Below are 15,519 nucleotides of genomic sequence, written 5' to 3'. Positions count from 1 at the left end.
AACCACAAAAATAATCCTATATTCTGGTAGTATGGGTGAAAATACGGTATTACCAACAACCACTAAACCCAAAACAAGGCAAAGCACTAAGTCAATGAAAACAATGAATGACAATGATTCCAAAATTACACTATCCAGATTATTGAAAACACAGCAAAATAATACTGATTTTTCCGACACCAGCTACAAGGTTCATAAAATATTAGGAAAAATGAACACAAATAATATTAGACCTACAATGACATGGAGAACTGAACATACAATCAGGACAAAAACTACGCCTCTAAATCCAAGAAATCCAGTAAGAATGAAAAGGTCTCTTTCAGAAAAAAATCACAAAACAACAACAAATAAAAAAACGATCACCAAAAAACCAACAGAAGGAACAAAAACAGATGAAACATCAGTGACCAATACAAGGAAAAGTTCAGAGACTAGCTGCAGGATACATAAGAGGGACACTAACCAATTCACGATATTGGAAAAAGACAAAAACAAAGTACATTATGTACTCAACAAATTCTTTCCCCATTCAGGAAAATGGCAGAATAAAACACATACACTTCCATGGATTCTGGCCACTGTGTTAGCTTCAGACACCACTGGGGCGGCTAGCACCCTCCGGGTGACCACACCCACGCCCACAGCACCGCCCAGCGCTCCGGTCCTCACCGCTTCCACCATCTACTCCAGCGGGAGCACCCTCACTTCCGCCTTCACCTCACCCCTCCCGGCCTCCGCCACGCCGCACACATCCACGACTCTCCCTCCCTCCTCGGTCAGGACGCCAGCCCCCAGCTCCACGCCCGCCACCACCGAGGCCACATCCACCGGGCCCGCGGCTCCATCCACCACCGCCACCTCCGCCGTGGCCCTCGGCTCCACACGCGCTCTGGCCAGCCCCTCAGACACACCCACCCCCACCGCCACGGCCACGGCCACGGCCACGCCCACGCCCACGCCCGCGGCCGCCGCCACCCCCACCACCGGCATCATCTCCTCCGGCCCCACCACCCACCGCACACACAGCACATTCCCTGTCCAGGCAACCTCGGCCAGCACGCCGGCCGCCACCTCCATCTTCACCACTCCCCGCAGCACGGCGACTCCCTTCGGCTCCGGCACCATTCCCGCCACATCGCTAGGCGCCTCCTCCCCGGCCTCCGGCAGTACCGGGGCCAGCACCACTCCGGCCGAGGCGGCCAGCCCACCTGCCCCCAGCACCAGTGGGCCGCCCCCGCACCCCACCACCACGGCGACTCCTCCCAGTGACGCCTCTAGCCAGCCTGTCGCCACGGAGGTGCCCTCTCCGCCGTCCCTCACATCCTCCGCCACGCCCAGCAGCACACTCTATGCTCCCGCGTCCACCACCTCCACTCCCGTGGCCACCAATAGCCCGACCTCGTCCACGGGGGTGCCTCGCTCCCCTCCACCTGCCCCCAGCACAGAGCCCGCCTCCGCCTCCACCCCGAACACCAGCCCTCTGCCCACCGACATGACCACACTCCCCGCCACCCACACCACTGCCGGCCCCTCGCCTCCCGCCAGCACGCCCACCGGGTCCAGCACGCAGGTCGCCACTCCCAGGGACACCGCAGCCCCGGCCACCTCCCTCACGGCCACTCTGCCCTCTGCCGCCGCGGCACACACCACCGGGGCGGCTAGCACCCTCCGGGTGACCACACCCACGCCCACAGCACCGCCCAGCGCTCCGGTCCTCACCGCTTCCACCATCTACTCCAGCGGGAGCACCCTCACTTCCGCCTTCACCTCACCCCTCCCGGCCTCCGCCACGCCGCACACATCCACGACTCTCCCTCCCTCCTCGGTCAGGACGCCAGCCCCCAGCTCCACGCCCGCCACCACCGAGGCCACATCCACCGGGCCCGCGGCTCCATCCACCACCGCCACCTCCGCCGTGGCCCTCGGCTCCACACGCGCTCTGGCCAGCCCCTCAGACACACCCACCCCCACCCCCACCGCCACGGCCACGGCCACGCCCACGCCCACGCCCGCGGCCGCCGCCACCCCCAGCACCGGCATCATCTCCTCCGGCCCCACCACCCACCGCACACACAGCACCTTCCCTGTCCAGGCAACCTCGGCCAGCACGCCGGCCGCCACCTCCATCTTCACCACTCCCCGCAGCACGGCGACTCCCTTCGGCTCCGGCACCATTCCCGCCACATCGCTAGGCGCCTCCTCCCCGGCCTCCGGCAGTACCGGGGCCAGCACCACTCCGGCCGAGGCGGCCAGCCCACCTGCCCCCAGCACCAGTGGGCCGCCCCCGCACCCCACCACCACGGCGACTCCTCCCAGTGACGCCTCTAGCCAGCCTGTCGCCACGGAGGTGCCCTCTCCGCCGTCCCTCACATCCTCCGCCACGCCCAGCAGCACACTCTATGCTCCCGCGTCCACCACCTCCACTCCCGTGGCCACCAATAGCCCGACCTCGTCCACGGGGGTGCCTCGCTCCCCTCCACCTGCCCCCAGCACAGAGCCCGCCTCCGCCTCCACCCCGAACACCAGCCCTCTGCCCACTGACATGACCACACTCCCCGCCACCCACACCACTGCCGGCCCCTCGCCTCCCGCCAGCTCGCCCACCGGGTCCAGCACGCAGGTCGCCACTCCCAGGGACACCGCAGCCCCGGCCACCTCCCTCACGGCCACTCTGCCCTCTGCCGCCGCGGCACACACCACCGGGGCGGCTAGCACCCTCCGGGTGACCACACCCACGCCCACAGCACCGCCCAGCGCTCCGGTCCTCACCGCTTCCACCATCTACTCCAGCGGGAGCACCCTCACTTCCGCCTTCACCTCACCCCTCCCGGCCTCCGCCACGCCGCACACATCCACGACTCTCCCTCCCTCCTCGGTCAGGACGCCAGCCCCCAGCTCCACGCCCGCCACCACCGAGGCCACATCCACCGGGCCCGCGGCTCCATCCACCACCGCCACCTCCGCCGTGGCCCTCGGCTCCACACGCGCTCTGGCCAGCCCCTCAGACACACCCACCCCCACCCCCACCGCCACGGCCACGGCCACGCCCACGCCCACGCCCGCGGCCGCCGCCACCCCCAGCACCGGCATCATCTCCTCCGGCCCCACCACCCACCGCACACACAGCACCTTCCCTGTCCAGGCAACCTCGGCCAGCACGCCGGCCGCCACCTCCATCTTCACCACTCCCCGCAGCACGGCGACTCCCTTCGGCTCCGGCACCATTCCCGCCACATCGCTAGGCGCCTCCTCCCCGGCCTCCGGCAGTACCGGGGCCAGCACCACTCCGGCCGAGGCGGCCAGCCCACCTGCCCCCAGCACCAGTGGGCCGCCCCCGCACCCCACCACCACGGCGACTCCTCCCAGTGACGCCTCTAGCCAGCCTGTCGCCACGGAGGTGCCCTCTCCGCCGTCCCTCACATCCTCCGCCACGCCCAGCAGCACACTCTATGCTCCCGCGTCCACCACCTCCACTCCCGTGGCCACCAATAGCCTGACCTCGTCCACGGGGGTGCCTCGCTCCCCTCCACCTGCCCCCAGCACAGAGCCCGCCTCCGCCTCCACCCCGAACACCAGCCCTCTGCCCACCGACATGACCACACTCCCCGCCACCCACACCACTGCCGGCCCCTCGCCTCCCGCCAGCACGCCCACCGGGTCCAGCACGCAGGTCGCCACTCCCAGGGACACCGCAGCCCCGGCCACCTCCCTCACGGCCACTCTGCCCTCTGCCGCCGCGGCACACACCACCGGGGCGGCTAGCACCCTCCGGGTGACCACACCCACGCCCACAGCACCGCCCAGCGCTCCGGTCCTCACCGCTTCCACCATCTACTCCAGCGGGAGCACCCTCACTTCCGCCTTCACCTCACGCCTCCCGGCCTCCGCCACGCCGCACACATCCACGACTCTCCCTCCCTCCTCGGTCAGGACGCCAGCCCCCAGCTCCACGCCCGCCACCACCGAGGCCACATCCACCGGGCCCGCGGCTCCATCCACCACCGCCACCTCCGCCGTGGCCCTCGGCTCCACACGCGCTCTGGCCAGCCCCTCAGACACACCCACCCCCACCCCCACCGCCACGGCCACGGCCACGCCCACGCCCACGCCCGCGGCCGCCGCCACCCCCAGCACCGGCATCATCTCCTCCGGCCCCACCACCCACCGCACACACGGCACCTTCCCTGTCCAGGCAACCTCGGCCAGCACGCCGGCCGCCACCTCCATCTTCACCACTCCCCGCAGCACGGCGACTCCCTTCGGCTCCGGCACCATTCCCGCCACATCGCTAGGCGCCTCCTCCCCGGCCTCCGGCAGTACCGGGGCCAGCACCACTCCGGCCGAGGCGGCCAGCCCACCTGCCCCCAGCACCAGTGGGCCGCCCCCGCACCCCACCACCACGGCGACTCCTCCCAGTGACGCCTCTAGCCAGCCTGTCGCCACGGAGGTGCCCTCTCCGCCGTCCCTCACATCCTCCGCCACGCCCAGCAGCACACTCTATGCTCCCGCGTCCACCACCTCCACTCCCGTGGCCACCAATAGCCTGACCTCGTCCACGGGGGTGCCTCGCTCCCCTCCACCTGCCCCCAGCACAGAGCCCGCCTCCGCCTCCACCCCGAACACCAGCCCTCTGCCCACCGACATGACCACACTCCCCGCCACCCACACCACTGCCGGCCCCTCGCCTCCCGCCAGCACGCCCACCGGGTCCAGCACGCAGGTCGCCACTCCCAGGGACACCGCAGCCCCGGCCACCTCCCTCACGGCCACTCTGCCCTCTGCCGCCGCGGCACACACCACCGGGGCGGCTAGCACCCTCCGGGTGACCACACCCACGCCCACAGCACCGCCCAGCGCTCCGGTCCTCACCGCTTCCACCATCTACTCCAGCGGGAGCACCCTCACTTCCGCCTTCACCTCACGCCTCCCGGCCTCCGCCACGCCGCACACATCCACGACTCTCCCTCCCTCCTCGGTCAGGACGCCAGCCCCCAGCTCCACGCCCGCCACCACCGAGGCCACATCCACCGGGCCCGCGGCTCCATCCACCACCGCCACCTCCGCCGTGGCCCTCGGCTCCACACGCGCTCTGGCCAGCCCCTCAGACACACCCACCCCCACCCCCACCGCCACGGCCACGGCCACGCCCACGCCCACGCCCGCGGCCGCCGCCACCCCCAGCACCGGCATCATCTCCTCCGGCCCCACCACCCACCGCACACACGGCACCTTCCCTGTCCAGGCAACCTCGGCCAGCACGCCGGCCGCCACCTCCATCTTCACCACTCCCCGCAGCACGGCGACTCCCTTCGGCTCCGGCACCATTCCCGCCACATCGCTAGGCGCCTCCTCCCCGGCCTCCGGCAGTACCGGGGCCAGCACCACTCCGGCCGAGGCGGCCAGCCCACCTGCCCCCAGCACCAGTGGGCCGCCCCCGCACCCCACCACCACGGCGACTCCTCCCAGTGACGCCTCTAGCCAGCCTGTCGCCACGGAGGTGCCCTCTCCGCCGTCCCTCACATCCTCCGCCACGCCCAGCAGCACACTCTATGCTCCCGCGTCCACCACCTCCACTCCCGTGGCCACCAATAGCCCGACCTCGTCCACGGGGGTGCCTCGCTCCCCTCCACCTGCCCCCAGCACAGAGCCCGCCTCCGCCTCCACCCCGAACACCAGCCCTCTGCCCACCGACATGACCACACTCCCCGCCACCCACACCACTGCCGGCCCCTCGCCTCCCGCCAGCACGCCCACCGGGTCCAGCACGCAGGTCGCCACTCCCAGGGACACCGCAGCCCCGGCCACCTCCCTCACGGCCACTCTGCCCTCTGCCGCCGCGGCACACACCACCGGGGCGGCTAGCACCCTCCGGGTGACCACACCCACGCCCACAGCACCGCCCAGCGCTCCGGTCCTCACCGCTTCCACCATCTACTCCAGCGGGAGCACCCTCACTTCCGCCTTCACCTCACCCCTCCCGGCCTCCGCCACGCCGCACACATCCACGACTCTCCCTCCCTCCTCGGTCAGGACGCCAGCCCCCAGCTCCACGCCCGCCACCACCGAGGCCACATCCACCGGGCCCGCGGCTCCATCCACCACCGCCACCTCCGCCGTGGCCCTCGGCTCCACACGCGCTCTGGCCAGCCCCTCAGACACACCCACCCCCACCCCCACCGCCACGGCCACGGCCACGCCCACGCCCACGCCCGCGGCCGCCGCCACCCCCAGCACCGGCATCATCTCCTCCGGCCCCACCACCCACCGCACACACAGCACCTTCCCTGTCCAGGCAACCTCGGCCAGCACGCCGGCCGCCACCTCCATCTTCACCACTCCCCGCAGCACGGCGACTCCCTTCGGCTCCGGCACCATTCCCGCCACATCGCTAGGCGCCTCCTCCCCGGCCTCCGGCAGTACCGGGGCCAGCACCACTCCGGCCGAGGCGGCCAGCCCACCTGCCCCCAGCACCAGTGGGCCGCCCCCGCACCCCACCACCACGGCGACTCCTCCCAGTGACGCCTCTAGCCAGCCTGTCGCCACGGAGGTGCCCTCTCCGCCGTCCCTCACATCCTCCGCCACGCCCAGCAGCACACTCTATGCTCCCGCGTCCACCACCTCCACTCCCGTGGCCACCAATAGCCCGACCTCGTCCACGGGGGTGCCTCGCTCCCCTCCACCTGCCCCCAGCACAGAGCCCGCCTCCGCCTCCACCCCGAACACCAGCCCTCTGCCCACCGACATGACCACACTCCCCGCCACCCACACCACTGCCGGCCCCTCGCCTCCCGCCAGCACGCCCACCGGGTCCAGCACGCAGGTCGCCACTCCCAGGGACACCGCAGCCCCGGCCACCTCCCTCACGGCCACTCTGCCCTCTGCCGCCGCGGCACACACCACCGGGGCGGCTAGCACCCTCCGGGTGACCACACCCATGCCCACAGCACCGCCCAGCGCTCCGGTCCTCACCGCTTCCACCATCTACTCCAGCGGGAGCACCCTCACTTCCGCCTTCACCTCACCCCTCCCGGCCTCCGCCACGCCGCACACATCCACGACTCTCCCTCCCTCCTCGGTCAGGACGCCAGCCCCCAGCTCCACGCCCGCCACCACCGAGGCCACATCCACCGGGCCCGCGGCTCCATCCACCACCGCCACCTCCGCCGTGGCCCTCGGCTCCACACGCGCTCTGGCCAGCCCCTCAGACACACCCACCCCCACCCCCACCGCCACGGCCACGCCCACGCCCACGCCCACGCCCGCGGCCGCCGCCACCCCAAGCACCGGCATCATCTCCTCCGGCCCCACCACCCACCGCACACACGGCACCTTCCCTGTCCAGGCAACCTCGGCCAGCACGCCGGCCGCCACCTCCATCTTCACCACTCCCCGCAGCACGGCGACTCCCTTCGGCTCCGGCACCATTCCCGCCACATCGCTAGGCGCCTCCTCCCCGGCCTCCGGCAGTACCGGGGCCAGCACCACTCCGGCCGAGGCGGCCAGCCCACCTGCCCCCAGCACCAGTGGGCCGCCCCCGCACCCCACCACCACGGCGACTCCTCCCAGTGACGCCTCTAGCCAGCCTGTCGCCACGGAGGTGCCCTCTCCGCCGTCCCTCACATCCTCCGCCACGCCCAGCAGCACACTCTATGCTCCCGCGTCCACCACCTCCACTCCCGTGGCCACCAATAGCCCGACCTCGTCCACGGGGGTGCCTCGCTCCCCTCCACCTGCCCCCAGCACAGAGCCCGCCTCCGCCTCCACCCCGAACACCAGCCCTCTGCCCACCGACATGACCACACTCCCCGCCACCCACACCACTGCCGGCCCCTCGCCTCCCGCCAGCACGCCCACCGGGTCCAGCACGCAGGTCGCCACTCCCAGGGACACCGCAGCCCCGGCCACCTCCCTCACGGCCACTCTGCCCTCTGCCGCCGCGGCACACACCACCGGGGCGGCTAGCACCCTCCGGGTGACCACACCCATGCCCACAGCACCGCCCAGCGCTCCGGTCCTCACCGCTTCCACCATCTACTCCAGCGGGAGCACCCTCACTTCCGCCTTCACCTCACCCCTCCCGGCCTCCGCCACGCCGCACACATCCACGACTCTCCCTCCCTCCTCGGTCAGGACGCCAGCCCCCAGCTCCACGCCCGCCACCACCGAGGCCACATCCACCGGGCCCGCGGCTCCATCCACCACCGCCACCTCCGCCGTGGCCCTCGGCTCCACACGCGCTCTGGCCAGCCCCTCAGACACACCCACCCCCACCCCCACCGCCACGGCCACGGCCACGCCCACGCCCACGCCCGCGGCCGCCGCCACCCCCAGCACCGGCATCATCTCCTCCGGCCCCACCACCCACCGCACACACAGCACCTTCCCTGTCCAGGCAACCTCGGCCAGCACGCCGGCCGCCACCTCCATCTTCACCACTCCCCGCAGCACGGCGACTCCCTTCGGCTCCGGCACCATTCCCGCCACATCGCTAGGCGCCTCCTCCCCGGCCTCCGGCAGTACCGGGGCCAGCACCACTCCGGCCGAGGCGGCCAGCCCACCTGCCCCCAGCACCAGTGGGCCGCCCCCGCACCCCACCACCACGGCGACTCCTCCCAGTGACGCCTCTAGCCAGCCTGTCGCCACGGAGGTGCCCTCTCCGCCGTCCCTCACATCCTCCGCCACGCCCAGCAGCACACTCTATGCTCCCGCGTCCACCACCTCCACTCCCGTGGCCACCAATAGCCCGACCTCGTCCACGGGGGTGCCTCGCTCCCCTCCACCTGCCCCCAGCACAGAGCCCGCCTCCGCCTCCACCCCGAACACCAGCCCTCTGCCCACCGACATGACCACACTCCCCGCCACCCACACCACTGCCGGCCCCTCGCCTCCCGCCAGCACGCCCACCGGGTCCAGCACGCAGGTCGCCACTCCCAGGGACACCGCAGCCCCGGCCACCTCCCTCACGGCCACTCTGCCCTCTGCCGCCGCGGCACACACCACCGGGGCGGCTAGCACCCTCCGGGTGACCACACCCACGCCCACAGCACCGCCCAGCGCTCCGGTCCTCACCGCTTCCACCATCTACTCCAGCGGGAGCACCCTCACTTCCGCCTTCACCTCACGCCTCCCGGCCTCCGCCACGCCGCACACATCCACGACTCTCCCTCCCTCCTCGGTCAGGACGCCAGCCCCCAGCTCCACGCCCGCCACCACCGAGGCCACATCCACCGGGCCCGCGGCTCCATCCACCACCGCCACCTCCGCCGTGGCCCTCGGCTCCACACGCGCTCTGGCCAGCCCCTCAGACACACCCACCCCCACCCCCACCGCCACGGCCACGGCCACGCCCACGCCCACGCCCGCGGCCGCCGCCACCCCCAGCACCGGCATCATCTCCTCCGGCCCCACCACCCACCGCACACACAGCACCTTCCCTGTCCAGGCAACCTCGGCCAGCACGCCGGCCGCCACCTCCATCTTCACCACTCCCCGCAGCACGGCGACTCCCTTCGGCTCCGGCACCATTCCCGCCACATCGCTAGGCGCCTCCTCCCCGGCCTCCGGCAGTACCGGGGCCAGCACCACTCCGGCCGAGGCGGCCAGCCCACCTGCCCCCAGCACCAGTGGGCCGCCCCCGCACCCCACCACCACGGCGACTCCTCCCAGTGACGCCTCTAGCCAGCCTGTCGCCACGGAGGTGCCCTCTCCGCCGTCCCTCACATCCTCCGCCACGCCCAGCAGCACACTCTATGCTCCCGCGTCCACCACCTCCACTCCCGTGGCCACCAATAGCCCGACCTCGTCCACGGGGGTGCCTCGCTCCCCTCCACCTGCCCCCAGCACAGAGCCCGCCTCCGCCTCCACCCCGAACACCAGCCCTCTGCCCACCGACATGACCACACTCCCCGCCACCCACACCACTGCCGGCCCCTCGCCTCCCGCCAGCACGCCCACCGGGTCCAGCACGCAGGTCGCCACTCCCAGGGACACCGCAGCCCCGGCCACCTCCCTCACGGCCACTCTGCCCTCTGCCGCCGCGGCACACACCACCGGGGCGGCTAGCACCCTCCGGGTGACCACACCCACGCCCACAGCACCGCCCAGCGCTCCGGTCCTCACCGCTTCCACCATCTACTCTAGCGGGAGCACCCTCACTTCCGCCTTCACCTCACGCCTCCCGGCCTCCGCCACGCCGCACACATCCACGACTCTCCCTCCCTCCTCGGTCAGGACGCCAGCCCCCAGCTCCACGCCCGCCACCACCGAGGCCACATCCACCGGGCCCGCGGCTCCATCCACCACCGCCACCTCCGCCGTGGCCCTCGGCTCCACACGCGCTCTGGCCAGCCCCTCAGACACACCCACCCCCACCCCCACCGCCACGGCCACGCCCACGCCCACGCCCGCGGCCGCCGCCACCCCCAGCACCGGCATCATCTCCTCCGGCCCCACCACCCACCGCACACACGGCACCTTCCCTGTCCAGGCAACCTCGGCCAGCACGCCGGCCGCCACCTCCATCTTCACCACTCCCCGCAGCACGGCGACTCCCTTCGGCTCCGGCACCATTCCCGCCACATCGCTAGGCGCCTCCTCCCCGGCCTCCGGCAGTACCGGGGCCAGCACCACTCCGGCCGAGGCGGCCAGCCCACCTGCCCCCAGCACCAGTGGGCCGCCCCCGCACCCCACCACCACGGCGACTCCTCCCAGTGACGCCTCTAGCCAGCCTGTCGCCACGGAGGTGCCCTCTCCGCCGTCCCTCACATCCTCCGCCACGCCCAGCAGCACACTCTATGCTCCCGCGTCCACCACCTCCACTCCCGTGGCCACCAATAGCCCGACCTCGTCCACGGGGGTGCCTCGCTCCCCTCCACCTGCCCCCAGCACAGAGCCCGCCTCCGCCTCCACCCCGAACACCAGCCCTCTGCCCACCGACATGACCATACTCCCCGCCACGCACACCACTGCCGGCCCCTCGCCTCCCGCCAGCACGCCCACCGGGTCCAGCACGCAGGTCGCCACTCCCAGGGACACCGCAGCCCCGGCCACCTCCCTCACGGCCACTCTGCCCTCTGCCGCCGCGGCACACACCACTGGGGCGGCTAGCACCCTCCGGGTGACCACACCCACGCCCACAGCACCGCCCAGCGCTCCGGTCCTCACCGCTTCCACCATCTACTCCAGCGGGAGCACCCTCACTTCCGCCTTCACCTCACGCCTCCCGGCCTCCGCCACGCCGCACACATCCACGACTCTCCCTCCCTCCTCGGTCAGGACGCCAGCCCCCAGCTCCACGCCCGCCACCACCGAGGCCACATCCACCGGGCCCGCGGCTCCATCCACCACCGCCACCTCCGCCGTGGCCCTCGGCTCCACACGCGCTCTGGCCAGCCCCTCCGACACACCCACCCCCACCCCCACCGCCACGGCCACGGCCACGCCCACGCCCATGCCCGCGGCCGCCGCCACCCCCAGCACCGGCATCATCTCCTCCGGCCCCACCACCCACCGCACACACAGCACCTTCCCTGTCCAGGCAACCTCGGCCAGCACGCCGGCCGCCACCTCCATCTTCACCACTCCCCGCAGCACGGCGACTCCCTTCGGCTCCGGCACCATTCCCGCCACATCGCTAGGCGCCTCCTCCCCGGCCTCCGGCAGTACCGGGGCCAGCACCACTCCGGCCGAGGCGGCCAGCCCACCTGCCCCCAGCACCAGTGGGCCGCCCCCGCACCCCACCACCACGGCGACTCCTCCCAGTGACGCCTCTAGCCAGCCTGTCGCCACGGAGGTGCCCTCTCCGCCGTCCCTCACATCCTCCGCCACGCCCAGCAGCACACTCTATGCTCCCGCGTCCACCACCTCCACTCCCGTGGCCACCAATAGCCCGACCTCGTCCACGGGGGTGCCTCGCTCCCCTCCACCTGCCCCCAGCACAGAGCCCGCCTCCGCCTCCACCCCGAACACCAGCCCTCTGCCCACCGACATGACCACACTCCCCGCCACCCACACCACTGCCGGCCCCTCGCCTCCCGCCAGCACGCCCACCGGGTCCAGCACGCAGGTCGCCACTCCCAGGGACACCGCAGCCCCGGCCACCTCCCTCACGGCCACTCTGCCCTCTGCCGCCGCGGCACACACCACCGGGGCGGCTAGCACCCTCCGGGTGACCACACCCACGCCCACAGCACCGCCCAGCGCTCCGGTCCTCACCGCTTCCACCATCTACTCCAGCGGGAGCACCCTCACTTCCGCCTTCACCTCACCCCTCCCGGCCTCCGCCACGCCGCACACATCCACGACTCTCCCTCCCTCCTCGGTCAGGACGCCAGCCCCCAGCTCCACGCCCGCCACCACCGAGGCCACATCCACCGGGCCCGCGGCTCCATCCACCACCGCCACCTCCGCCGTGGCCCTCGGCTCCACACGCGCTCTGGCCAGCCCCTCAGACACACCCACCCCAACCGCCACGGCCACGGCCACGCCCACGCCCACGCCCGCGGCCGCCGCCACCCCCAGCACCGGCATCATCTCCTCCGGCCCCACCACCCACCGCACACACAGCACCTTCCCTGTCCAGGCAACCTCGGCCAGCACGCCGGCCGCCACCTCCATCTTCACCACTCCCCGCAGCACGGCGACTCCCTTCGGCTCCGGCACCATTCCCGCCACATCGCTAGGCGCCTCCTCCCCGGCCTCCGGCAGTACCGGGGCCAGCACCACTCCGGCCGAGGCGGCCAGCCCACCTGCCCCCAGCACCAGTGGGCCGCCCCCGCACCCCACCACCACGGCGACTCCTCCCAGTGACGCCTCTAGCCAGCCTGTCGCCACGGAGGTGCCCTCTCCGCCGTCCCTCACATCCTCCGCCACGCCCAGCAGCACACTCTATGCTCCCGCGTCCACCACCTCCACTCCCGTGGCCACCAATAGCCCGACCTCGTCCACGGGGGTGCCTCGCTCCCCTCCACCTGCCCCCAGCACAGAGCCCGCCTCCGCCTCCACCCCGAACACCAGCCCTCTGCCCACCGACATGACCACACTCCCCGCCACCCACACCACTGCCGGCCCCTCGCCTCCCGCCAGCACGCCCACCGGGTCCAGCACGCAGGTCGCCACTCCCAGGGACACCGCAGCCCCGGCCACCTCCCTCACGGCCACTCTGCCCTCTGCCGCCGCGGCACACACCACCGGGGCGGCTAGCACCCTCCGGGTGACCACACCCACGCCCACAGCACCGCCCAGCGCTCCGGTCCTCACCGCTTCCACCATCTACTCCAGCGGGAGCACCCTCACTTCCGCCTTCACCTCACCCCTCCCGGCCTCCGCCACGCCGCACACATCCACGACTCTCCCTCCCTCCTCGGTCAGGACGCCAGCCCCCAGCTCCACGCCCGCCACCACCGAGGCCACATCCACCGGGCCCGCGGCTCCATCCACCACCGCCACCTCCGCCGTGGCCCTCGGCTCCACACGCGCTCTGGCCAGCCCCTCAGACACACCCACCCCCACCCCCACCGCCACGGCCACGGCCACGCCCACGCCCACGCCCGCGGCCGCCGCCACCCCCAGCACCGGCATCATCTCCTCCGGCCCCACCACCCACCGCACACACAGCACCTTCCCTGTCCAGGCAACCTCGGCCAGCACGCCGGCCGCCACCTCCATCTTCACCACTCCCCGCAGCACGGCGACTCCCTTCGGCTCCGGCACCATTCCCGCCACATCGCTAGGCGCCTCCTCCCCGGCCTCCGGCAGTACCGGGGCCAGCACCACTCCGGCCGAGGCGGCCAGCCCACCTGCCCCCAGCACCAGTGGGCCGCCCCCGCACCCCACCACCACGGCGACTCCTCCCAGTGACGCCTCTAGCCAGCCTGTCGCCACGGAGGTGCCCTCTCCGCCGTCCCTCACATCCTCCGCCACGCCCAGCAGCACACTCTATGCTCCCGCGTCCACCACCTCCACTCCCGTGGCCACCAATAGCCCGACCTCGTCCACGGGGGTGCCTCGCTCCCCTCCACCTGCCCCCAGCACAGAGCCCGCCTCCGCCTCCACCCCGAACACCAGCCCTCTGCCCACCGACATGACCACACTCCCCGCCACCCACACCACTGCCGGCCCCTCGCCTCCCGCCAGCACGCCCACCGGGTCCAGCACGCAGGTCGCCACTCCCAGGGACACCGCAGCCCCGGCCACCTCCCTCACGGCCACTCTGCCCTCTGCCGCCGCGGCACACACCACCGGGGCGGCTAGCACCCTCCGGGTGACCACACCCACGCCCACAGCACCGCCCAGCGCTCCGGTCCTCACCGCTTCCACCATCTACTCCAGCGGGAGCACCCTCACTTCCGCCTTCACCTCACGCCTCCCGGCCTCCGCCACGCCGCACACATCCACGACTCTCCCTCCCTCCTCGGTCAGGACGCCAGCCCCCAGCTCCACGCCCGCCACCACCGAGGCCACATCCACCGGGCCCGCGGCTCCATCCACCACCGCCACCTCCGCCGTGGCCCTCGGCTCCACACGCGCTCTGGCCAGCCCCTCAGACACACCCACCCCCACCCCCACCGCCACGGCCACGGCCACGCCCACGCCCACGCCCGCGGCCGCCGCCACCCCCAGCACCGGCATCATCTCCTCCGGCCCCACCACCCACCGCACACACAGCACCTTCCCTGTCCAGGCAACCTCGGCCAGCACGCCGGCCGCCACCTCCATCTTCACCACTCCCCGCAGCACGGCGACTCCCTTCGGCTCCGGCACCATTCCCGCCACATCGCTAGGCGCCTCCTCCCCGGCCTCCGGCAGTACCGGGGCCAGCACCACTCCGGCCGAGGCGGCCAGCCCACCTGCCCCCAGCACCAGTGGGCCGCCCCCGCACCCCACCACCACGGCGACTCCTCCCAGTGACGCCTCTAGCCAGCCTGTCGCCACGGAGGTGCCCTCTCCGCCGTCCCTCACATCCTCCGCCACGCCCAGCAGCACACTCTATGCTCCCGCGTCCACCACCTCCACTCCCGTGGCCACCAATAGCCCGACCTCGTCCACGGGCGTGCCTCGCTCCCCTCCACCTGCCCCCAGCACAGAGCCCGCCTCCGCCTCCACCCCGAACACCAGCCCTCTGCCCACCGACATGACCACACTCCCCGCCACCCACACCACTGCCGGCCCCTCGCCTCCCGCCAGCACGCCCACCGGGTCCAGCACGCAGGTCGCCACTCCCAGGGACACCGCAGCCCCGGCCACCTCCCTCACGGCCACTCTGCCCTCTGCCGCCGCGGCACACACCACCGGGGCGGCTAGCACCCTCCGGGTGACCACACCCACGCCCACAGCACCGCCCAGCGCTCCGGTCCTCACCGCTTCCACCATCTACTCCAGCGGGAGCACCCTCACTTCCGCCTTCACCTCACGCCTCCCGGCCTCCGCCACGCCGCACACATCCACGACTCTCCCTCCCTCCTCGGTCAGGACGCCAGCCCCCAGCTCCACGCCCGCCACCACCGAGGCCACATCCAC

The 15,519-nt window shown here is 72.0% G+C and overlaps 1 protein-coding gene across 1 annotated transcript; it reads left to right on the top strand.

Moving 5' to 3' along the window:
* Nucleotides 1–6,283: 6,283 nt before the first annotated feature.
* On the top strand, nucleotides 6,284–15,514 carry LOC138428887 (mucin-7-like; the record flags this gene model as incomplete). Its single annotated transcript, XM_070289475.1, has 7 exons — nucleotides 6,284–6,352; nucleotides 7,646–7,693; nucleotides 10,888–11,017; nucleotides 11,142–11,272; nucleotides 11,399–11,443; nucleotides 13,493–13,537; nucleotides 15,446–15,514. Coding segments are annotated over 7 exons (537 nt in total), but the record flags the coding sequence as incomplete, so codon positions are not given.
* Between the last annotated feature and the right edge of the window lie 5 nt (nucleotides 15,515–15,519).

The sequence above is a fragment of the Ovis canadensis genome, chromosome 24, assembly GCF_042477335.2.
Source record: "Ovis canadensis isolate MfBH-ARS-UI-01 breed Bighorn chromosome 24, ARS-UI_OviCan_v2, whole genome shotgun sequence".
Taxonomy (NCBI): domain Eukaryota; kingdom Metazoa; phylum Chordata; class Mammalia; order Artiodactyla; family Bovidae; genus Ovis; species Ovis canadensis.
The sequence above is the reverse complement of the archived record's forward strand: the minus strand, read 5'-3'. Positions and strand labels throughout refer to the sequence as shown.